Source organism: Nasonia vitripennis (genome assembly GCF_009193385.2).
Source record: "Nasonia vitripennis strain AsymCx chromosome 4 unlocalized genomic scaffold, Nvit_psr_1.1 chr4_random0004, whole genome shotgun sequence".
Lineage (NCBI taxonomy): Eukaryota > Metazoa > Arthropoda > Insecta > Hymenoptera > Pteromalidae > Nasonia > Nasonia vitripennis.
The window spans coordinates 1,274,961-1,301,631 of NW_022279639.1; the positions used below are offsets into that span (position 1 = coordinate 1,274,961).

General features: G+C 37.4%; 1 protein-coding gene across 19 annotated transcripts in view; it reads left to right on the top strand.

Moving 5' to 3' along the window:
* The window catches only part of LOC100117353 (kinesin-like protein KIF13A), a 1,179,147-nt gene that overhangs the window by 838,663 nt on the left and 313,813 nt on the right, over window positions 1-26,671 (top strand). For all 19 annotated transcript variants that reach the window (XM_031928189.1, XM_031928179.1, XM_031928190.2 and 16 more), the window contains one exon: window positions 9,809-9,980. In XM_031928189.1, the coding sequence (XP_031784049.1) occupies window positions 9,809-9,980 (172 nt within the window). The remainder of the gene's footprint in view (window positions 1-9,808; window positions 9,981-26,671) is intronic.

Sequence of the window (26,671 nt, forward strand, 5' to 3'; positions counted from 1 at the left end):
TGTTTATTGTTAACTCGCTTTCGTATGTTTGGTCTTAATAAATCAAACCGTGTCTTGAGCTCGCGTCTTAAGAACAATAACGCCGGGGACTTCCCGGTTGTGCAATGCGGTGCGCTTCGGTAGTCAAACAGGAATATATCTATCGCCGTCTCCACGGTTTCCCCCCTTTCACAATTTTAGACACCTTGTCTTTGAATGTCCCCACAAAATTTTCCGCCGCACCGTTCGATGCCGGGTGGTACGGTGGCGAAAAACTATGACCCATGCCCGCGCTTTTCAAGAATAACTCGAGTTCAGCGCTTCAGAGTTATGGGCCGTTGTCCGACACTATATGATTTGGCAGGCCGTACCTTGAAAACAATATGCGCAGTGCTTCGATTAACCTATGCGCTTTGGTATTGTTGCGAAAGTTGATCACTTCTGGCAATTTCGAATACGCATCCACTACCACTACATACATATTTCCGAAAAACGGTCCGAGAAAGTCTATATGCAGCCTGTCCCAAGACTTTTCTGGCCAAGGCCATGGCGTTAATGGTGCATGTGGTGGGGCTTTTTGCTCCGTAATTCAAATTTTACATGACCTTACCATGTTTTCGATCTCTAAGTCTATTCCCGGCCACCACATGTACGACCGCGCCATTGCCTTGATTTTCACAATTCCCACGTGCGACACGTGGAGGTCTTTCAACACTTGCGCTCGTAGCATTTCGGGTAGGATTATTCTACATCCCCAAAACAAACAACTAGTAATAACTTTTCTTTTACAGCTAACTCGTGTCTTTTCGAAAAGTATTTTTCCTCCTCGTTTAATAAACCGTGCTACTTGATGGCAAACTGAGTACACATAGTTTTATAATTTTACACAATATCTTGTCGCGTTTTGTTTCTTGAACAACCTTTTGCCAAGTTACCGTACTCATTTTTTCCTTAATATAATATGTTGGAGTAAAGTCCGTGCCGAAAATATCTAACATGTCGTCAATCGGTAGACGCAATAGGGCGTCGCAGTTTCCGTTACATTCGGATTTTATATATTGAATTTTGTACTGGAAGCCTGACAAAAAGTATGCCCATCTCTGAAGTCTGTTTGCTGCTGTAAGCGGTATGCCCTTTTTCGGGCCGAAAATGAAATCCAAGGGCTTATGGTCCGTTCACAGTGTCACTTCCCTACCGTACACAAAATCATAAAATTTCATGAAGCCAAATACTATGGCACTTGTCTCTTTATCGATAAGTGCTCTACTGAGTTCTTTTTGCGGAATCTTTTTGGACGCGTATGCAATGGGTTTTTCCGAACCGTCTTTGTAAAGGTGCGACGGGATCACTGAGACGCCGTACAACGATGCGTCGCAAACTAGAATTAATTCTTCCGATGGGTCGTAGTGCGCTACTTCTGGGGAGCTCAACTTCTCTTTTACCCAGCGAAAAGCTTGCTCACATTCCTCGGACCATGTGAAATTCTTTTTGTGTGCGCAGTCAAATAGTGGCTTTAACATCTCGGCCCTTTTTTTAAAAAAATCTGCCATAAAACTGGATTAATCCGAGGAACGAGGCGAGCTGTTTGCTGTCTACCGGCCTCGGAGCTTCTAGCATTGCTTTAACCTTTGAATCCGCCTTGTGCAAACCGTTCACGTCAATGACAAACCCGAGTACCTCGATTTTTTCTTTTAAAAAATCGCATTTGTTTTTGTTCAACCGGAGATTGCAATCCTGTAGTCTTTTACATGCCATTCTTAAATTTTCTACATGCTCCTCATTTGTGCTACCGGTCACCAAAATGTCCAAATACGCGATCGTATTAGGAATGCCTTCCAGACATTCGGTCATAATTTGTTCAAACTCACCAGGGGCCGATCCCGTAACTTCTGTCATCTTCGTGTATCGAAACAACCCAATATGTGTAGTAATCGCCAATAGTTCCTGTGATTGTTCGTCTACTTGGATTTGCATATAGGCGTGAGGCAAATCTAACTGTGAATAGCGCGATCCTTTCTGTAGTACGTTAAAAATGTCGTCTATACGGGGAAATGGTCTCTTTGTTACTAGCAAAAACTTGTTTATCGTTAATTTTAAATCGCCGCAAATCCTCACTTCCGCGTTACTTTTCAACACAGGAACTATTGGCGTAGCCCACTCGCTTGTTTGAACCTTTACTAAATGGCCTAATTTTAACAATCTACTAATTTTGTTTTCTACCTTACCCTTGAGCGCATAGGGTACGTGGCGTGCTGCCAGAGCAATAGGCTTCGTATTTTCCTTTATATGTAAATGAATTTTTCTTTTATTATAAAACCCGGGCGTGTTGCCGAAAAGTACATCGAATTTGCTAAGGATACTTTCCTTCACTGACTTTACGTCAATTTTTAGTAAGCTCTGATTTCTAGTATTTATCGCGCCCGCAATCGATAGCAGCCATAATCCGAATTCGGCCAACCACTGTCTCCCGATTAGCGGTGGATCTTCGCCTTTGAGCACTAAACAACTCAATTTTTTTACATGGTCATTCAGATTTACTTTTAGGTTTTTTAATTGGCCGATTGGTGTCATAATATTTGTCATAAATCATCTCGCCCCACTAAAGACTGTTACACCAAGACATAAACGTCACCCGTGGTTCACTACGGCTCTTCGTGATCTTTTGACTGAAAGGAACAGACTCTACAGGAACAGGCGCTTTCGCAGAAGCCGATTACCTTGGGATCTATACTTTTATAGAATCACAAGGGACGACGCTCAAAGACAAGTTGAGGAGGCTAGGCTGAATTACTATTATTCATCTGGAGAGAGCTTGAAAATCTTGGAATTATCACCTCTAAATCACCTTCACCATTCTCGCACATCCACCTTTCTCGCGGTATCAAGGCTACGTTCGCCATGCTTTTAACCAGGAGTGAGTTGCTTATATTTCTTTGAGTGAGAATTAGCCGAGGAAAAGAGAAGAGAGAAGAGTCAAGTTTGAGGTTAGTTGCAAGCCATTGTCTGTCTCTCTTTTTCGCGAACGGTACAATTTCGCAGTGTCACGAGGCCACTGTGCTGGAATTTTCGCTTTTTGACACAAGAGAACAGCACCGTCGAGCCAGTATTTCCTGGAAGCAAATTGGCAACACTGACCTGCAGATCACCTACACGCGAAATTTGAGTGTCAGCGTTATCTGCGCAGTCAAACTATCTTTTATAATGGCTGGTACATCTTGCAAAAATGTCAAATGCAAACAAGTGTATCGCAGCGGTGCAAATATGCGCTCATGCAAATCATGCTTCAAAAAATATCATGACATTTGTCACAAATGGACAAAAGATAATGTGGGATATATTAATGCGGACTGCAACGCCAAAAAACTTAAAAATAACAGCAAGGTTACGGACCCCCAGAACAACAGCACGAATAAATCGCCTTAGGCGCCCAACAATACCACTGTTGACGAGAAGACTGACATACTCACTACGTCTACTCCGAACGTTGCTCTTACAAAATCAACGAAAGTTAAAACGCACGTAGAAAGCAACACCTCAAACACCTCGATTGCCGTGGAGACCATGCGTTCCTGCAATTTATCAGCGACCATGCTTGACCTTTTTTCAAACAACTTTGAACTCATTACAAGGACAATGGATAAGCAGTATTCTGCTGTACTAAGAAAGTTGGAAGCTATCGGCTATGCTTCACCTACTATAGCAGCAGATTCGGGCTTGACCAAGGAGCTATCTACAAGGATCCTTCAGCTGGAGAACAAAATTGACAAGCAATCATCGAAACTGGAAGAAATGCAAAGGGTTCGCCTTTCTCTTTTGAGTGAAAACGAGGCCATAAAGACGCAATTGAGAGTATTGTTGGGCAAGGTTAGAGATATGACTGATAGCGCAAAAGGGACGAAGCAGTCGCTTATGAATTCCTTATGAATCCTGACGGCGAATGCACAGTAAGTGGGTCGCAAATATTTGTCTCTCTGCGAGATGAGCATGCGTCCAAACAAACAACAGCACCTGAGGTCGTTGAGAACGGCTTTCGGCAGCCGCGCCGTCAACGAAAAAATCGTGTAACGTGTCGTGGAAATAAGTCTACTCTACGCGGTGTCTCGGCGTCTGCTTCTGAGGTAGGCAAATTTAGTCATGATAAGAGGGAAGGTACTAGTGGCGGGGGAAGCACTGAGCTGATAATCACGGGTATCGTTGATTGCTCACGAGCTGAGACGGATTCCGTTGAGGTTGCTCATGTGATTCTCAGTGCTGTTCTGCCTTCTTTCAATAAGAATGACATCGTAAGTGCAAGGCAACCTGCTGCCCACCGGAGCGGACGCTGTAGACTCTAATGGTTCGTCGGGCACCAAACCATAACGCGATTTGACACGAGTGACTTGTGCCGCTCAAGGTTGAGTGCGGAATTTGCCAAAGATATGCACCACACGAAGATTTTTATTAACGAGGTCCAAGTGCATACTCTGAATTCAAGAGCTTAAAAGTCATAGCTAAAAATCTTGTGGCACAGGCGCGGCAAGTTCCTTGCTCGACTGCGTGAAGAAATGCAGGTTCACGCCTTTAAGACAGCGTCCGATCTTAGCACAGCTGTCGGGTCTTATCGAAATAATGTTACTCGAGAGGCAGATGGCGACAGCAATAATATCAATGCTATTAGCAGTAATTGTAGCAGTCGTGGCAGTGTAACTTGCGATAACAATAACTAGAGCCCAGTGACTGTTGGCTGTGCGTCTGAAATACGGCAAAGCAGTCAAAGTGACTGGACTCGCCTTCAGCGACGGAAAATGGCGGGTCTCTGAAAGCTGGCTTTGTAAATGTCTCCTACAGTCTTTTTGCGATCGTGGAATCACATCTGGACGCAAGCGCTGCCGACGAGCACGTCTGCATCGATGGCTTTTCTTTGCTTCGACAGGATCGCAATTTAAACGAGGGTGGGTTGTCTCTGTATGTGCACAACTCGCTTAAAGCAAAGATTTTAGCGCACTCTCACACGGAACAAATGTGCAGACCTGGAATTCCAGAATATCTAATGTAGTGTGCAACAGGGCCATTCAGCCCCGGTACTTGTCGCGGTGGTTTATAGGCCATCTCACACTCCATTTTCTATAGGGACGGACTGGATCGAACAGCTAACCTCTTGCTCTAATGACTTTAGCCATAAAATAATTTTGGTCGACTTCAATGCAGACCTTTTCTTGGACTTTGCGGACGCCAAGTTGATCCGTAACCTCGCGAGCGACTTATCATTAAAAATTATAGAGCGAGGCGCGACACACCATCACACAGATATATCTCACATATGGATCGACGTCATTCTTGTAGACGATAGCGATGAGATTCTGAGCGTTGGCAACAGAATGGCGACTTTTCCCAGTCGTCACAACATTATCGATGTCGCAATAAAAGTCCATTCTATTAAAGCCACCAAGCCTTCTGCTTTTACATATCGTGATTATAAATCAATAGATCCTTCCCAGCTTATCCCTACGCTTGGAAACTGTGACTGGTCGCCATTCGAATGCTCGAAAGCTCAGGTCTCGGAGAGATTAGAGTGCTTAAGCTCCAACCTCATGGAGGTCATCCCCCCTGAGTAGACGGGGACCTTATCGCTCTGTATGGCAAGAGAGATCCTGTGCAAAATCGCTACAGAAGGACTCGAGATAACAGATACTAGACGGAGTACTTGCTTCTGAAGCCAAACAAAAAGAAGAGCAGGCTCAAACCACCTTCCTGCAAGAAAGAATCTTTAAAGTGCTACACACAAAAAAGAATATATGGCACGAATTGCGTGCCCTTGGTCTCTTTCCCTCAGCGACGAAAGGGCTCCACGGATTTACTCTGGAAGAGCTAATAGTTCTTGCGGTTTCGCATTTTTCCTCGAAAGCGGTGGGAGAGGATGGCGTCCCGCAAGGAGCTATAGCTAAGGCCCTCCCGGTTATTGGTCTTTTTCTTGTTAAACTATTTAATTCTTTCCTCTTGAGTGGTATTTTCCCGGAAGCTTGGAGGAGGGCTCATCTGGTGCCGCTAAAGAAAATCTCTGTTCCGTCATTCGTTTCAGAGTTTCTTACTGCTCAGAAAATCTTTGATCCATATCAGGTAGGCTTCAGACAGTTCCATAGTACGCAAACCGCGCTGCTGAAGCTGACTGAGGACATACGGCAGGATATTGACAGCATTGAAGTCTATAAGAACAATAGAAATAAAACTCTAAAAATGGTCGTTACTATCCTTTTGCTGTTTGATTTTAGTAAGGCTTTCCACTCGATTTCTCCGACTAAGCAGCTTCGCAAGCTGATTGCTGTGAGGTTCTCCAGGAGCGTGGTCCTGTGAACAAAATCTTATATTACTGGTCGTGAACAAAGAGTTATTACTCGATCCTTTGGGCAGTCGGAATGGTTTGCAACTAATCTTGGTGTTCCATAGGGCTCGGTCCTGGGATCTCTCCTTTTCAGCATTTACATCAATGACATCGCGGAATCTTTCGGCGGCGGGGATGTTCGTCACCTTCTTTACGTTGACGACCTACAAATTTACACTCGGGTCTGTGTCTGAGCTGTCGAAGCTGCACGACGGTATCGAGCGTCTGTCGGCTGCGAGAGCGGTGTCGAGATGCGCGGCGGCTGCTGGTCTCCGCCTCAATGTCAATAAAACAAAAGCAATTATTTTTGGCTCAGCATCCAATATTAACCATCTGGAGACCATGCAACTCCATGGCATTGAGGTGGAGGGTGGCGTTTTCTTCCCTTTTGTCGGCGAGGTTAGGAATCTCGGCATTATCATGGACTCCAGGCTTACCGGGAAGCCCCAGGTGGAAAGCCTTGCTAGGAGCGTGAATCGCGTACTGTATGGGTTGAGATTCTTTCGCTCTAGCACAACCTCGACCTTGCGCAAATAGCTGGTGAGCACTCTAATAGTGCCACTTTTAGATTATTGCTCCGTGGTCTACCTGGACCTATCGAAAGAATTGCAGACTTAAGTCCAGTGACTACAGAATTCGTGTGTGAGATAAATCTGTGGCGCGAGGAGAGATGAGCACATTACTCCTTATAGGGTAAAAGTGGAATGGCTCACAGTAGAGCAACGGAGGAAATACTTCTTTTCGCTGTGACTTTATTGAATTATTCAAATAAAACAACCTCCTTACCTCTGTGAGCTTTTCCAAAACAATCTGTCGAGATCGTCTGCAAGGGGACAGGGCACAGACATTGTTGTGCCTATATCTCACACCGACGCAGGCTTGCACTCATTTGTAGCGCAGGGCTCTAGGCTGTGAAACGTTATTCCCCGCAGCATCAAGTGCCTGCCTTTTTTGCAAATTTTCATGCCTCCAGCAACTCAAGTATATAGCCATTGAGTGCAGGCTGCTCAGTTTAATTTAATTTAATTTATTTTTGATCTTCGTATAGTCTGTACTGTGTGAACGTATTAATTGGAATGATTGTAGTATGTACGTATGAGTCAATATCACGCGAAAGATAAGTAAATACAATTCAATTTAATAGAATCGACAAACAGACTGTGATAAACGACAAACGTAATGTGATATGATATAAATCTATATGTATTTGACTGAAAGTGCAATGAGTAAGTGGCTTTAAATGCCCATGTATTTACTTTTTTGTTTTAATACAAATTAAATTACTATCTATCTATCTATCACCTCCTCGGTTCTCTTCAGATGTTCTCAACAAACATTTCAGTTCCATCTCTAATGACCCTCAAGCCCCATCTATTAAGAAGTATCTGCGAACCCTGGAGAGTCTGGACCTCCCTGAACATTTCATCTTCAGGAATATTACGAAGTCAGATGTGTCGGCTGCTGTATCACACTTTAACACCCAGGCCAGGGGAAGCGATGGCATCCCACAGGTTGTAATCTCCAAATCACTGCCAATACTCGCTCCTCTACTAGGTCAAATCTTTAACGTGTCTCTGAGGGAGGCATGCTTTCCCTCTGCCTGGAAGTCGTCGCTCGTACGAGCACCAAACAAAGATAGCTCTCCAATAGCTTTAACTGACTACCGTCCAATCTCTCTACTCTATTTTCTGTCCAAGGCGCTGGAGTGGCTGGTGCACAAGCAAATCTCTGAGTATATTGAAACAAAACTTTACCTTGACAACTTCCAAACAGGCTTCCGCACTGGCCACATCACGCAGTCTGGCTTAATTAAGCTGACTGATGATGTTAGGCTTGGGATAGACAAGTAATTTTACCAAGGCGTTTGATACTGTGTGTCACGTCAGGCTACGCGGTACGTCATCGTCTTTTGGCTTTTCTAAGCAGGTGATCCGCTGGCTTGCATCTTACCTCTCGAGAAGAGAACAAGCCGTCATTGGTGACAACAACGAACTCTCCACCTTTCTATCATTAAACACCGGTGACACACAGGGGTCAGTTTTAAGCCTTCTGTTGTTCTCATTGTACATCAATACTATTGATTCCCTGGTAGAAATCTTGAGAAGTTGTTGCCGATGACTACCCGAATTTGAGAAATTACGCGAATTTATTTGAACCGTTTTCGCCAGTTACCCCGTGACCTGGTGACGTTAACCCGTGGAAAACTCGGTAATAACCCGCCAAGCTATATGAATTTAAAAATGATTTAGTGCAAGAAAATATATAATTTAATATGAAATAGAAATTGATTATTAACAAAGGCATTAAACATGTAACTAAACATTAATTTGAAAATATTTATTAAGGAAGGCTTACATTTTTATTCAGTCATTTTTAATTAAGTAACATCAAAATGTTATATCTTACCCCTGGTAGTTGATATCCAAGTCCAGTATTACTATTCCATTTGTGTTGTATTAAAGCTAGGTATCTGAATTTTTGTACAGATATTTGTTAAACTGTTTAGAAATTAGTAACTGTTTTTACTTGAATGTCCTAGTTGGAATTGTCAGCTCGAGGGCTATGAGAAAGTTTGGATCTGGCGGGTGACATTTCTTGTTAGGCTTGTTCCAGAGGATCTAATAACTCTAGCCACTTGTATTTATGGTTTCTAGTACATTTCTATATGCAGAAAGTTACAATAACTTGGTCTCTTTTCCCAATGCATTAATCAGAATTTCAACTTTTAAAAGTTGCAATTGGTTTGATTACGATGACTGATTTTTAAATTTTGTTGTTGCTCTTATTCAGAAATTAATATACGTAAAGAACTAATCTTTTGCATGCACATTTCTTTTACAATAATGAAACAATATTTAAAGTTAAATTTTTCTTAAGTGATATATTTTTAATTTCCATCCAGACACCCATGTGAACAGCTCAGAGATGAACCCTAATATTTACATGGGTGTTCGGATGGAAATTAAAAGTATATAAGCAGCAACAAAATATGAAAATCAGTTATTGTAATCAAAACCACTTGCAACTGTTGAAAGTCAAAGAGAGAGAGAGAGAGAGAGAGAGAGAGAGAGAGAGAGAGAGAGAGAGAGAGAGAGAGCTCCGAAACCTTGGCGATCGCGCCAAATCCTACATTTACAGAAAAATCCTAGTACATGCAAGTTGCTAGGTGTTGTGCACCTGTGTTGGGAGGCACAGCGTCGCAAAATGTTTCTGAATCATAAGTACATTGTTATAATGATGTTACCAACACTAATTCTCTTAATTTTTGTATAAAATGGTTTTATTTTATCGCACACCGAATATTTTAGTGTCTAAGTATAGGTCTAAATTGTCATTTTGTCCAAGTATTGGGTTTTTCACCTTATCACAAGACTAATGATTATAAAGATAAGAAAAAAACAATGCAACAAAACCTTAACGATGCTTTTGAATAATGAAAATTTGTAATTACACAAAATATTTTTATTTTAGCTAATGCGATTTGATAGTTCTATTGAATCATTAAATATCATGCGATCAGAAAGTGTAATGGATCTTAATTCAGAAATAAATAGTTTTTCGAATAAATCACGCAGATCGTCTATTAGTCAACTAAGAATCGAAGAGAATGTTTTATCTTCACAACCGAAATCTCTTGGAATAGGTAAGGATTTATTTAATTTAAGTATTTGTAAAAATAGGTTGCAAATTTATAGATCACAGTAATGTAGATCAACAATATAAGATGTAGATCAAGAAATAAGAGCACTAAAATAGTAGAAGAGGGGGGGGAGGTGACTCGAATGCAGGGTAATACTATAACTCTTCTATAACTTTTAAGTACATCGCACCTGCGCTCCATCGGTAACACATATGTCACATCTTACTAAAACTAACATTTGGACTATCGGACTTTTCTGCAAGCACTGGTTATGCGTTTAGGGCTCGTAAATCAAAAATTCTCGAACACTTTCTGCAACTTTTAGAAGTCAGGAAAAGTGTAATAAATCCAGTGTATTTAAATATTAATATTGCGGGACTATAAGATCAAAAAGTACATGTTAAAAGCTTGATTTTTACGCCGCGTAGGTTGCTGTACGTTTTAAGGTTAGATATTGACAATTCTATTATTTGAAACCCTTAGGGCTAGTTTGTACATCAGATACGGGGTAAGGTCCATAAGACCAATATCGAGAAATATGGACTTGAAATCCATTTTTTATAAACATGCCTTTAGTACTCTAGTTATAACTAAAAAATTATGTATTGCTTAATATCAGAATTGTTTTTACTTCATATATGATTCTATCAAGTTTTTTTTTGTTTGATGGATAAAATTATTTCGAATCAATTACACACACACACACATATATATATATATATATATATATATATATATATATATATATATATATATATATATATATATATGTGTGTGTGTGTGTGTAATATCATAATGGCTGTCTATGGTAAGTCTAACATTATCAACAAGTCGCTCTGCCTGTTTAACATCTTTTTAATGTGTTTTCTCACACGATTGAGTGATTATTCGCAGCGAGAAGGATCCTCTAACCGGCTCGCACGCTAGCGCTAAAAAAAAAATCACGGCTTCTCGTGTGTTTTACGAGCCTGGAGGATTTTTTTCGCAAGCTGGCGATAACATAACCTCATCTCAACCACTGAACGACTGCTGACGGCGAAGATACTTATGGCTGTTCCATCAGGAGGACATAACATCAGTGTTCAACATCGCTAAAAAGGAAAAAAGGAAAATCACGTTTCTGTGATCATTAGCTCCAAATTCCACCGAACCGAGGTCTTCTTCAGAAATGTTTTGAGGTTAGAAACATATAGCTCTATCTCTCTCTAAAGAGCGCGAGATCAGTTGTCACCGTCGCTGCGCGTCTAGTACAAATTTTCGCCACCAGAGTGCAACACCATCGACTCTGGAAAAACGTTGGTACCTATGACTGATCGGCCATGGTAATTTTGGTGCGTGTCTCAGGAATCTGCTAGAGCGGGAGTTTTGAAAATTGAAAAAGGAAGGAAGGTTTCTTTCTTTTCTCTCGAAAATTTTGATAAGCATTACAAGCTGAAAAAACACATACGTCCTCACATGCCAAAATGGCGCCGGGCCGAAACAAGCCTCCTGACAAGTGTCGCAGTAATTTTGCATGTTGCAAACAAAAACCTGTAACAACAGCAGTGTGCGTGATCTGTGATGAGGCATATCACCTTAGCTGCCTTAAGAACAAGAATGAAAACTTTAAATTCATTGGTAATAACCTTATAGTATGCTCTGAACACAGTGATCGGAACATAACCTCAAAAATTGATGAGAATGTCCTGAGTGTGTCGGTATCACTTTTAATTGCACAGATTAAACTAAAAAAATCAGAAGATGTGAGGAATGACCTTCTGGCAGAAACTAGTAACAAGACTCAAGACTTGCAAGAAACTGATTCCATAGATGAAAGTGATCTTGAACTGCTGAAAACGGAAAACATGCTGTTAAGGAGATTAGTTAGTGAATTAACTGAGAAAAATGACCTCCTAAAAGAAAAATTACAAAACACCAGAAGTAAAACTGACAACAATGTCCTTACATACTCAGATGCCATGAAGTACTCTAGACCAATCCATAAAAAAATTCCTAAAATATCCGTAAGAAAAAACAACAACAGTAATATAGATGTTACGAAGTCAGTTATTGAATGTTTAACAGCTGAAAAAAACATCCAAACAAAGAACATCTACGTAAATAAAAATGAAGAAGTCATTATAAGCTGTCTTAATGAGAATAGTGCGGTATTGACAGAGACAGTACTAAAGGAAAAACTAGAGGACAAATGTGATGTTATGAAAAATGAACTCAACAACCCGAAAATTAAGATAGTAGGTATATATAATCACGCAAATATGGACATCAAGGATATTGAAAAGGACATAAACGAAAGGAACTTCAGTTATTTTGAAAAGGGAGGACAAGTCCTACATATGTATAAGAATAATTATAATAGCTTGAGTACGGTCATAATGGAAGTCCCAGCTGACATCTACAAGCATATAAGAGAAAATAATAACAAAGTTTTTGTTGGATATCAGCAATGCAAAGCCTATGATTTGGTTAACGTTTGCCCGTGTTTCAAGTGCGGTAGATTTGGACACAGTGCCAGGAAATGCCAAAATGAGTTTCTGTGTTTGAAATGTTCCGGGAAGCATAATACGTGTAATTGTGATAAAAATTATGCTAAGTGCATTAACTGTCATTATAGTAACACAAAATACAAGTCAAAGTTAGACACAAAACATCATACTTATGACTCTAACTTGTGCAGCATCTTGAAAAAGAAAATTGACAGATATATTGACTCTATTGATTACCCGATAAAACCTACTCTACCTGAAACTGAATCGATCTATCACAGCATAGAATTGGCAAACAGGCGTAAAGTATCCACAGAGGCTAATAATGTCGTAGATAGTGAACAACAGGAAAATGACACTCCACGCAACAAAACAAAGCCAGAAACTGAACACAACAGAAGACCAATCACAAGACGTGATCCACAAATTCCACTGAACCATCTAAAACCGCAATCCTCTGCATTGTCACCAGCCAACAAGAGTGATAAAAACAAGATCAAGAAATAGGTAAAAATGGATATTTTTGATTATTTGGATAGGTTTCAAAATGAATCGATGCAAAAAGAACGGACATGTGGTAATATTGAAAATTTTAACAAAGCTATAAACAATAAGAAGGACTTTATCATGCATGTAAACATTCGTAGTATGAATGCAAATTTTGATAAGCTGAAAATTTTAATAGAAAGTTTAGCTATCAAACCAGCGATTGTGATATGTTCAGAAGCTTTTGATCAAGTTAATTATAATTTCTATCAACTGAATGGTTCAGATTATGAATATAAAACTTATTATAACGAAAGTAGGATAAACAGGAATGATGGAGTCTTTGTTTTTATCAATAGCAATCTAGTCCAAAATACCAAAGTCATTGAAGCAGGGAGAATTAAAATAATAAATACTAGAATAACCTTAAATGATAAAAGCGGTCTTGAAATATCAGCCATGTATAGGTCACATGGGATACCGAAAACAGAATTTATACTAGATCTTAATAAGTACTTAATTTATAAAAAAAATGTAAAGAATCACTTAGACATAGGTGATTTTAATATTGACCTGCTAGACTGTGATCATTATAGCCAAGATTTTCTATGTAACTTCCTTGATAAGGGATTTATTCAGGGTTTTGTTGGTATTACAAAGCCAGCTATCGGTAGAGCTAAAGGATCATGTATCGACAACATTTTCATTAAATCTCACAACATTAACACAGCCACATACAAGCTTAAGCATGATCTAACGGATCATTACCAGATTATCATAGCTGTAAATAAGCTAAAGACAGTAACTAAAGAACCGTATGTTTTCTTAAACTACAAAAAAATAATAAATAACGCTAATTCAAGAAACTGGGATGAAATTAGTTCGATACCTGATCCAAACTTGGCTGTAGAAAAATTGTTAAATGAAATCAAGCAATGCGTAGAATTGTCAAAAACAACAAAAAAGGCTAATAGACAAAATGGTAGAAAAAACTGGATTACCGGCGCAATAATAAGATCATGTGAAACCAAAGAATTTTTGTATAATTTGTGCCAACTAGATGTGCAGAATAAACAGCTTAAAATACAGTATAAAACCTACTCTAAAATCTTGGATAAGGTAATTACCGATGCCAAAATGAAATATGAATTGAATCTAGTGCAGAATAATTACAACAACCCAAAAAAACTATGGGAAATAATAAATACAAAAATCGGTAAAGTTAAAAAATCTAATCATGCCATAAATTATATAAAGGTTAATGATAGGAAAATTACAGACAAAGTCGAAATAGCTCAAAACATGAATACTTTCTTCTGCGAAATTGGGAGAAAATTAAGTGCAAATATCGTGAAACCTGTCAACGCAGAACTTAGGCTACCTGACATGAATCCTATGTCGATTTTCTTAAAGCCAACCAGTATGGCTGAAATAATAAGTATAATCAATACGCTAAAACTGAAAAATGGGGGATTTGATAAGATAAATGCCAAGACTTTAAAATTGCTATGCATATGCTAATAATCATATAGCAGGTCCTCTGACCCATATTTTCAATAAGTGTATTGAAAAAGCGGTATGGCCTGATGCTCTAAAGAGTGCTGAAGTAGTGCCGATTTATAAATCAGGCGAAAAACATAAGATCACGAATTATCGACCTATCTCTCTTATATCTAATGTTGCAAAAATTCTTGAGCGAATTATGTATAATAGAATAAATGATTTTGTAGAAAAGAGTAATATAATTTCTAAGCAACAATTTGGTTTTATGAGAGGGATTGGTACGAAGGATGCTCTGAACTACCTAACCAATGTATTATATAATAATATCGATAAGAGTAAGCCTACGATAATAACCTTTCTTGACCTGGCGAAGGCTTTTGATACTGTTGACCACAGTATACTACTGGCCAAATTATATCGTATTGGAATCAGGGGTCAAGCGTTGGATCTCCTTTCCAGCTATCTAAATGATAGATATCAAGTAGTCAAAATAGACGGTAATGAAAGTGATAGAACTTTAGTTAACACAGGAGTCCCGCAAGGAACGATATTAGGACCGCTACTATTTATTCTGTATATTAATGATGTCTTAAAGGAGATTCCCCCCGAGTCCATAATTTCTTATGCAGATGATACTGCTATTATAGCTACAGGTAAAGACTGGATAGAAGCTCAAGTAAATATGAACAATTTCTTAAGTGTAATTGCCCAGTGGCTGGCAGTAAACAAGTTGTCCTTAAATGTAGGAAAAACAGTGTGCATGACTTATGGAAATAATATTGGAAGCGTACCAGCTCAGATAAATGTTAAAATTCTTGATAAAAGTATAACTAGGGTGGAGAACTTTAAATATTTAGGAGTTGTCTTTGATAGTAATCTAAAGTGGGATAACCACATGCAATATATAGTTGGAAAAACTAAATACCTAGTATATATTTTTTATAAAATCTCTAAATCAATGCCCATAGAGACTCTCAGAATGATTTACTACGCATTTTTTCATAGTATTATAACTTATGGCATCATTGCTTGGGGCGGTGCATATAGGAATAGCCGAGACCAAGTTCAAAAATTACAAAACAAAATTTTAAAAATCATCAATAAAAATAACTTTTTGTTACAAGACAATCCATTAAATATAGGTCAACTGTTTGCTTTCGAAGCTCTTAAACTACACTACTATGATCTCAAAGAAAAATTCTTAGCATCAGATAGTGTTACTAGGAATAGAAGTATTATTATACCAAAAACAAATAAGAGAATCAGCAATAAGAACAGCTATATGAAAGCAATTAATGTATATAATGAGCTTCCTAATCGACTAAAAGTATTAAATATAAATAAATACCCTCAAAAGAAAATCATAAAAGACTGGATACGATACAACTGTTAGAAAAATAATAAAAGAAAAAAATTGTTTCTGTATGCAATACACAAATTTGTTATTAGAAGCTATGCCAAATGTATATATCTTAGTTTTAAGTTTTAATTTTAAGTTTTGTTTATATCTTTCTTTTCCTTTGTAACCAGACTGCGAACAGGTAATTTTATTTACCTCTGCAGGTTTCCAGGTATGAAATACATACCTTGTAAATTTCTTCTGGTAATAATAAATAAATAAATAAATATATATATATATATATATATATATATATATATATATATATATATATATAATTAAATCTCTCTCTTTCTCTCTCTTTCACTCTCCCTCTCTCTCTCTATCTTTTTTTTGCATAGCTCGCATAGCTAATTGTTAAACTGATTTCCAAGAGACATCACCCTACCTTTTTTACCTAACATATTATTTACTAACACTTTAAAATAATTTTATTTAACGTAATTTTTGTATTAAATACATTTAAATGATATCGTTTCCTCACCACCAAGCGGTAGATATCTTTTTTTTTGGTAAGGAAATGTAACAGTTTTCATATCTCAATATGTGTTTATTAACTAAGCTGAAATATTTTTTAATTTTCTTTTACATTTCCTTCAAACAATATTTTATATCTCACTATTTAATAAGATTTACAAATAGAAGTGTTAAAATGGATGGTATAAAACTTTGTTTAAAGTAGTATCCCCAATCGCATAATATTTTCTAAACTAATTACAAATTGATGGCTAAGAGGGATAAGCTCGTATCGTGTCGGCGACTCCGAGAACGTCGTATCGTGGAAAAGTCTTCGTAAACGCGATTTTGTTTTCTCTAATTTTGTAGTGGCAGCACTGCGCGATTTCTAATACGACTTTACAAGGCATAAAATGCGCGTGAAAAATTCTGAAAAAAATCAGAATGACTTACTTTTTATTGCCTTTGCATTTGAGTTAGACACTTCGCGGTCGAAAAATCCGGCTCTTGCAATTTTGAGGGCACACTGACCAGATCAAGTTTTTTACATGCGCTTGGACATACAATATGTAAGAAATACAGGTGCTACCTTCGCAAACTCTATGCCAACAAAAAGTTACGGGCCAATTACTAATTACCGAAAAATTGCCTTTATTGCGCCCCGGGTAATTTCTTATCTGGCCGAGCGAACATTATTTTCTCCGGCATCAGCTTACCCTGAGATCTTGAATTTGAAAAAAAATTGTCGAAAATGACTGGCTCTATAAAAAATGCGAGCTATTTGAAATAGGGTGAAATCCTTCAAAAATGCCATCGAAATGAGAATTTGCAGTAATTTTTTTCAAATGCAGAAAATTTTGTTGAATCGACACATACTTTGTCATAAGTTTGACCTTGACTTTTGTGAACTGTTAAAGCTTCAGCCGGTATTAGTGGTAATCGATTTCTTACAATTTGACGATTATCTTTTGTATTTATTATAACATCTATTTTGGTAATTGGTACTAAATTTTTACTTATTTTAAAGTTATAAATTATTTGTTTCAATTTAGTTCTCACTTTTGACCCAGTTTTAGTATTATTCCCAAAATTCATCCAAATTATGTTTGGTACATTTGTTTCTGTAAAAGTAATATCTTCCAAGACATCACATGCTCCATTTACTAATCCGTCTTCCATATCAATATTAGTTGTTATCATATATTTTGTACCTTTTTTAAGCATAATTTCAGCACATAATCATCCACATTCTTGTCTTTTTTTATTTTCAAATGATTTTAAAAGGTAACATTTAGTCTTTCCAGAAACTGCATTTGGTACTGCATCGGTTGCTTTAGAAATATAAGTTTTACCTGGGTGGTTATTAATTTTGCTTGTATTGTATTCATCGACATATTTATTTTCACCAAACAATCTTATAGCTTCTTTAGGAATATTTTTTTCATTGGTTGATCTAAAATTAATTAATAATAAATCTTTAACAGTTAATTCACCAGATATTTCATCTATTATCAATAATTTAACATAATGAAAATTTTCTCTTATTGTATTAGCTATATCTACAGATAATTCAGGCATTTGCTTATTTAATTGAGTCACAGGTCATGCAAAAGCTGTATGACAAGTTACCCCTCTAATTAAAAAAGCAGCATTTCCCGAAGGTGCGCATAATCAAACTTAGTATTTTATCTGTATTTTGTCCAGAAATTTTATTAAAATATGTAGATAGTAATTGGTAAATTGTATTTATGACTTTACTTTTACCTACTCCAGTTGAACCACTCAGAAAAATTCTTATGGGTAATGAATTCTTTCTGAAACAGTTTAAAACATGCATTATAATATCTTTTTGATTACTACTTAATTCATCAATCATTCGAAATACATGCTCTTCCTGTATTAAATTAGGTACAGTTGTACGATAATTTTTTTCTTTTTTTTTCATATCCAGATTGTTGTAAAATATCGACATTTTCTAGGTTAACTTGTTTTGAAATAGTTTCATCATCAATATCATCGTATATATCATTTTCTGCATCTTTTAACGCATCCTCTAGATACTGATCTGTAATTGCACAATATTTAGATTTATTTTCATGTATAATCTATAAATTTTTTCAAATATTTGTGTGCAATCATTAATTTCTACTTCAAGTTGTTTATTTCGAAATGTTAAAAATAGTAATATATGTTCTCGAAAATAATTTGTTTTATTAACTTGTAATTTGTAATTTTGGTATCGGATGATTTTTTTTTTCTAAATGTTAATCTTTATGTTTATCATCAATATCATCACACGAGCAATTTCTTTGAAAAATTATAATTACTAATAAAATCTGCCAAACACACATTTTCTAATAGTTTTGATCGTTGTTCATATTTTTCAAATATGTTTTGTGCATATATCCTTCGAATTTTTGGGTAGTGATTGTAAATTTATTAATTTTATCAACATACGTGTACTCTGATTAATTGGTACTGTGTTTATATAAACAACATTTCTGCTACAAATAAATAAAAGTAAAGATAGAGCATGATAAACTGCTTCTTAAGAAATTAAAATATTTCCGTTAATAAAAATATTTGCAATTTTCTTAATTTTTGTTTTATATCCAAATGTCCATTTTCAATATCTTCAGAGGCTTCTCTCAATAATTTTGAAAGTCCTGCTTCTATCTTAGTAACATAATTGACCATGTAAAAAGCAGCACTATAGACATCTGAAACTTTTTGTAAATCCATGTTGGATTCTAATAATGTAAAAATTGTCGGATTATAAGCATTTATTATTCATTAACTGGTTTTAAAATTATTGTTTTTTTCATTACATATAAAGGATAGTTAAAACAACATAATTCTGAATTTTCACGATCTTTTTAACAGGTAGGTTTATGTTTATGTCTTTGAAACATCATATAAGGATTTGTTGTACTACTTTTGTTTATGAATTGGGGTCATTTTCATTGTATATAGGTGCGTTATTACAGCATAATAATGCGTGTATGTGTACAGTCCTGCGAGCTTGGAATTCTATCCTTGAAAAACTATCAATGACATAGTATTCTTTCAACGGTCCATCTAGGATTTATAATAAATTCATTATGTTATTAAATCGATCATGAATGTATCTAACACATGTAACTGGATCTTCTTTAATTAATTTTGTTTTTGTATCCATATCTAAATCTATGATTTCTTGTAAAGAAATATTTCTACCATATTTTAATTGATATAACATTTTTAATAAATCAAAATTTTTTATTTCTTAAGCTGAAACGAATATACATAAGGTTGGTATTCCTAATTGTTTTATTAAGGCAAATAACTCTTTTTTTTGCCAATAATATGGAGAAGATCCAACTCGTTTTAAAAACGTAAATCCATTATCTTGTCTAGATATATCGTTTAATTTATTAGAATCTAATACTTGCTCTGCTGTTAAATTATCATTACTTTTAATTTTTCTCAGACACGTGTTTATATTTGAATAAACGGATTTTTCTATTTTCTGTTTTGCCATAAATAATAATCTTGTAGGTTCACATGATCTTTCATCGCGATGTCTGATTTCAGACAATGTTTGTTCAGAATAAGTGAATTTTTTTTCTTTATCTAATATCTGTACCACAAACATTTTAGGAAAACATAATTCGTCAATGTTTTCTATTTTATGCCAAGGTAAGGGTTGTTCATTTTTTCCTGACGCTATAATTACACCGGCACACAAAATAAAAAAAGTTGTCTGCGCGAAAAATCAGACCTATCTATCTTTATGTTTTTCGGGTCGCTGAATTCGAATATAAGGTCAGTTAGGCCCCATCACGTCAGGGTCAAGGTCAGTTGGAGGTCAAATCAAGAAGAAAAGGTTTTAAAAAATTCAAATGCCATATATTTATGTTTTTTTGGTCGCTGAATCCAAATCCGGAATCAGTTTGGCCCCATCTCGTCAGGTTCAAGGTCAGTTCAAGGTCAAACTGAGAAGAAATGATTAAAAGAAATAAAAATGCCATACATTTATGTTTTTTCGGTCGCTGAATCCGAATCCGGGGTCAGTTTTACCCGACCACGTCAGGTTCAAGGTCAGTTCGAGGTCAAATTGGGAAGTAACGGTTAAAAAAATTAAAATGCTATATATTCATGTTTTTTTGGACGCTGAATCCAAATCCGGAATCAGTTTGGCCCCATCACGTCAGGGTCAAGGTCAGTTCAAGGTCAAACTGAGAAGAAGGTAGCAGATAGTTTGATGGATCAATCAATGGCGTACGTATAATGTTCCTCGATCCTGGTTCAAAATGTGTTCTAGTTGGCCATACTTTCTTAACGTAGTGATTTACCCTGTCTCTACTATCCCATAAACACAAGAAGCAGGGATTTTTAGTAAAACCTGATTGTTGTCCTAAGATCATGGTTGCAATTTTAAGATCACCACAAATTTTCCATTGTTGTTCCAAGTACTTTATTTTTTCCAATACAATTTCTAAATTTTCATAAGTCTCTTTCAGCTTAGTCGAGTGAGCTATGGGAATGGATGCAAACCTGTTTCCGTTATGAAGCAGAACAGTTTTCAGACTTCGTTTTGACGAATCAATAAAAAGTCTCCATTCCTCGTCTTTATACGTATTCGGTTTTATTGCATCGACTAAACCTTTAACATCTATACAATATACCAACAAATTCTCTTCATCGTTCGTAAAAAAATTCCTAAATTCTTTTTCTCTATCTCGATAAAAAGAGGCCGTTGTTCCTTTTGCTAACAGATTTTTCATTTTAAGAACTGACGCTAGATATTCTCCTCCATCTTTAGGTAATCCTAAATTTCGAATAAGATCACTTAACTCTTCTTGGTTAAAGGTTTCTGGAGCTTTTCTTGTACTGGCTGGCAGGTATTCTTCGTTTAAGGATTCTTCGTCAGATTCTTTTTCAACCTCAGAACCTTCTTCGTCACAGGACTCATCAACTTGCATTTCTTCTACTTCGCCTGAGCGGTCTACATCCATGGGTTCGATACTAACAGTTTTATCCCTGACTTCTATTCTCACAGGTTTCACTACTGAAGAAACGTCTGCGTATACAATTTTAGATTTAGTAGCCGTGTTAAAACCTTTGGTATTAGTCATACAAAAATAGCAATCATTTTGACACGTTGGAGAAGACCATATCATTGGTTTTGTAAATTTCAATTTTCTTTCTGTTTTATCTCTTTCCCAGCGTGTTACCATCGTATAACATCTACTGCAAACTTTTCGTGGCACCCAGTTTACATTTTGATTGGCTACTTCAATACCAAAGCATTCACTGTAAATCAACTTAAACTTTTCAGATAATGACCTCATGTTTTTTTCTAATACATCTCCACACACAAAACAAAACAAATTACAACTTTCCCGCAATAAGTGAAGCTAAATTAAAAGAAGGTATTTTTGATGGTCCTCAAATTCGTACTCTATTTGAAGATGAAACATTTATCACAAAAATAAACGACACAGAAAAAGCTGCATGGCAAAGTTTTAAAACTGTTCGTGAGAACTTTTTAGGAAATAAAAAGAGTGAGAACTATCAGGAACTAGTTGAACAAATGTTGGAGAATTTAAAAAATTTGGGTTGCTTGATGAGTTATAAAATGCATTTCTTACATTCCCATCTTGATTACTTCCCTCTTAATCTAGGAGATGTCAGTGAACAACAGGGAGAACGATTTCATCAAGATATAAGTGTAATGGAGAATCGATACCAAGGAAGATGGAATGTCAACATGATGGCAGATTTTTGCTGGACACTGAAGAGAGACATTAAAACAAATAACAAAAAGAGAAAAAGGAACCCATTGCATAGGTCATTTGAAGTAAAAAGAGTTCGTTACAAGAGAAAAAAGGAGTAAAGAAAGACATCGAGAGTTACTAAGCTAGTGGAAAAAAAGCAAAATAAGAAAAAAATGTAAACGAAAGCAACTTGTCATTACACAAGGAAGATATTATGTGATTAAATAAGATTTTTTACAATTTTTCGGTATCTTTTTCCATTTTTGGAAAGTTTTGATATGACATTTTAATCGGTTTAAACTGTTTCTTCTCAGTTTGACCTTGAACTGACCTTGACCCTAACGTGATGGGGCCAAACTGATTCCGGATTTGGGTTCAGCGACCAAAAAAACATGAATATATAGCATTTTAATTTTTTTAACCGTTACTTCCCAATTTGACCTCGAACTGACCTTGACCCTAACGTGATGGGGCCAAACTGACCCCAGATTCGGATTCAGCGACCGAAAAAACATAAATGTATAGCATTTTTATTTCTTTTATCATTTCTTCTCAGTTTGACCTTGAACTGACCTTGAACCTGACGTGATCGGGTAAAACTGACCACGGATTCGGATTCAGCGTCCAAAAAAACATAAATATATGGCATTTTAATTTTTTAAAACCTTTTCTTCTTAATTTGACCTCCAACTGACCTTGACCCTGACGTGATGGGGCCTAACTGACCGTATATTCGAATTCAGCGACCCGAAAAACATAAAGATAGATAGGTCTGATTTTTCGCGCAGACAACTTTTTTTATTTTGTGTGCCGGTGTTATAGGTTTAGAAGTAATTTCTTCATTTCTATCTAAAATTAGAACTTTATCATCCAAGTTATTACATTGATTATTATGATCATCATCATTGTTATTTTGAGATCTCATAAATTCATTTATTGCACAATCTGATTTACAATTGTTTTCATTATTTTGTTTATCTGTGTGATCTACAATAAAAGTAATATTTTGATCACCGCTGCTGGACGAAGATCATCGACGACGTCGAAAAAGATCCATTCGGCGATGGATACGCGATTGTTACACGAAAGATGGGCGAAATGAAACGCACGGAACCCATGTAAGCTGAAACGATGGAAAAAGTAATCGATGGGCTGTTCCCTATACATCCCATCAGACCCCAGAAAGAAGCGGCGGAAATACCGGCAGACGAGATACCTCTTTTTACAGAAGGCGAACTCATCGCGGCAACTTCGTCCCTTAAGAGTGGCAGGACACCGGGACTGGATGGCATCCCTGCGGAAATGCTAAGGATCGTCGCGTCGCAACGGCCTGAGCTGCTCTTAGAGATGTACAACCAGTGCCTGGTGCAGGGAGTTTTTAGCTCGCGGTGGAAAAGAGCGAGACTTTTACTGATTGAAAAACCAAAAAAAAGAAGCGGATACGGATACTTCGTATAGGCCACTGAGTCTTTTAGTCACAATGGGAAAGACGGGGGAAGCACTGGTTAAACCGCGAATACTAAGTGCTATACGCAAAGCAGGAGACCTTTCCGATAAACAATATGGCTTTAGAAAAGGACGATCCACCATAGGGGCCGTTAGAGAGGTAACAGACATGGTAAAGAAAGTAGAGGAAGTTAGACACGCGACTAGAGACATCGTGATTCTGGTAACGTTAGACGTAAAAAATGCGTTCAACTCGGCAAGATGGACCGACATACTTGCTGCTTATACAATATGCGTCTTACGGAAGATTATCTGAGGGACCGGGTTATCGAGTATGACACGAAAGAAGGGCGCAGAAGAAGGCCTATAACTGCAGGAGTTGCGCAGGGTTCGATCTTGGGGCCAGACTTCTGGGGTATCTTGTACGATGGGCTTCTGAAACTCGAAATGCCGGGGGACGTGATGCTCGTTGGATATGCCGACGACGTGGCCGCGGTTATAACAGCACGGAATGTGGGCATCGCGCAAGCGAAGTTAAATGCGATCATGAGCAGAGTGCTATGGTGGATGTCGAACCACGGATTGACTTTAGCACTTGATAAGACCGAAATTGTCCTACTGACAGGAAAGCGGATACCGACCACCATACCCATGAAGGTATGCAGCGAGACTATAACGACGAAACCATCAGCCAAGTATCTAGGAATAACTCTAGACACGAAGTTGAACTACGTTGAGCACCTAGATCGCGTCTGTAAAAAAGCCACGACTAGAATAGCGCAACTTAGCCGACTCATGGCTAACGTCCGTGGACCTAGGCCAACAGTTAGGCGGCTACTCATGGCGACCACTAACTCTATCCTGTTATATGGAGCAGAGATGTGGGCCGACGCTATGACTATGAATAAGTATCGGAAAAAGATTATGGCAGTACAGCGAAGGGGGGCCCTTAGAATAGCATGCTCCTACCGGACGGTCGCGGCCGAGGCATCTATGGTAATCGCGGGGGTAATCCCCGTAGATCTTCTTGCGATTGAACGCAAGCGGATCTACGAGGCTCGTTTAGCGGCGAATAGCACCTCGATTGCCGCGGAAGAAAGAGAAATAAAAATGCGCAATTGGCAGACTAGGTGGACCGATTGTCCAAAGGCTAGATGGACTAGGACCCTTATAAAAGATGTGGGCCCGTGGGTGGACAGGAAATGGGGGGAGGTCAACTTTTACCTTACCCATTTTTTCTCCGGTCACGGATACTTTCGGAGCTACCTGTTCACGATGAACACGGTGGCAACACCGGGGTGTAAGTACTGCGGTGACGAACGGGACGACGTGAGACACACGTTTTTTGACTGCCCTCACGGGGCTGAAAAGCGTATTGATAATTTGTTCAAGAAATTCATTAACATTTAATTTGAGACCTAATAATCGTTCTTTTATTTTATTTTGGTTAAATAAATTTACTGCTCTTAAAAAATATATTTTATCACAACAAATACATGGAATATTAGGACCAGTTTTTCGATCATTATAAATGTAGATATAAGATTATTTTCATTGACGTTTATGCCAATTTTTAAATTATTCTTGATTTGATTAATGTAGTTTTTTCTAGTTACATCTTTGATTTTAATAGATTGAACATGCATTTCATTTTTCCGTAATATTTTTATTCCTTTTTTTATTCTGATTTTGTTCTTTTTTTTGTATAATATTGGTTTAATCTTTTTAGTGATTTGTATTTATTGTTTGTTAAATATTCTTTTTCTAAATAAATTTGATTATTTCTAATCATTTTCATTTGATCATAATTTTCATTAGTTGTATACTTATTGTCCAATCTTAGTTGTTTGTTTCTAAATATATTATTATTAGAAGTTCATTGATTATACCTTAAGTATATACAATATTTACATTTTATTTACATATAAACATAGCTATTAATAGTATGCAGTTTGTTTTCTTAGTTATATTTTCAGAAATTCAATCTTCCCTCTTCCTTCTCAAAGCTCTCTCCTCTTCTACATCCCTTCTCACCTCCGCTCTTGCCTTTTTTATCCTTCCCTCTTCCTTGTTCCAGACGTATACTTCTCCTTTCACTTTAACCCTTATCTTACCCTTTCGATCCTCTTCCCCGTTTCTTTTTTCTGCTTCCTTCCTTCTTTCTATAATATCCATGACCTCCTTTCTTGACATTCTCCCCTCCCTATTCATCCATTGTTCTAGTCTCACCTCACCTTCTGCGTTGATATTGTCCCTTTTCCTCCATATTCCTTCCAACTCCTCCTTCGAGGAAAAGATTATTTTATAGGTATCCACATTCTGCGTCTCCTTCACATCCCCGCATGTACCTTCTAAAAGCTCCTCCAGCCACTCGTGCTGCTCTTTCTTGTCATCCCACTTGGATCCTCTATGCAGGATCTCCTCTCTTTTCCGCTTTTCCAGTATTTGTTGTCTCTTGTTCCGCTCCCCAATCTAAATCTCGCTATGATGGCAAGCGACCCTCTCCTATACCCTCCATCGTCAGTCAGGTGCTCCAAGGTTTCTCCTTGTTCTTTAAGCAGCTCTTTGGTTTCTCTTGCGCAGTTCGAGTCCCTTATCTCCTCTCTCCACTTTTGCCATTGCGTGTCTTTATTTATCCCTTCGATCGCCACTTCTATTCTTTCATCTTCCTCTATCTTTCTTGTGTATTCTACCTCTGCTATCCCGCATTTTTCCAGCTCGCTCCTTCTTACGTTCTTGCCTCTTCCCTTCGATCCTCCCCTTTCTCACTCCTTCTTCAGCAACCTCCAGCATTCTCCAGAATTCGCCCTGCTCAGTTTTCCCTCATATCTTATAGCCCTTTTCTTGCTCTCGTTTCCAGCTTAATCCTCTTCGTCTCTCAGTGCAGGATATGCAACGGTGTGGTCCTCTCTAGCCTTAATACCCATTTCATATATCTTCTCTGTACCTTTTCTAGATCTTCATGACTTCCAAATCTCCGCTCCATGCTCCATTACACTTTGTACGAGTGTGTACTTGAATAATAATCTCAAAAATAAGTGGAAGAAATCAGAGTGAGTTCCGACAAGGAAAGGGTTTGAGTGAGAAAAGGGTTCTTTTGAATTAAAACACGATTTTGCGGCACAAAAATGCAGTTGCTATGGTGTAAAAATCCTTACG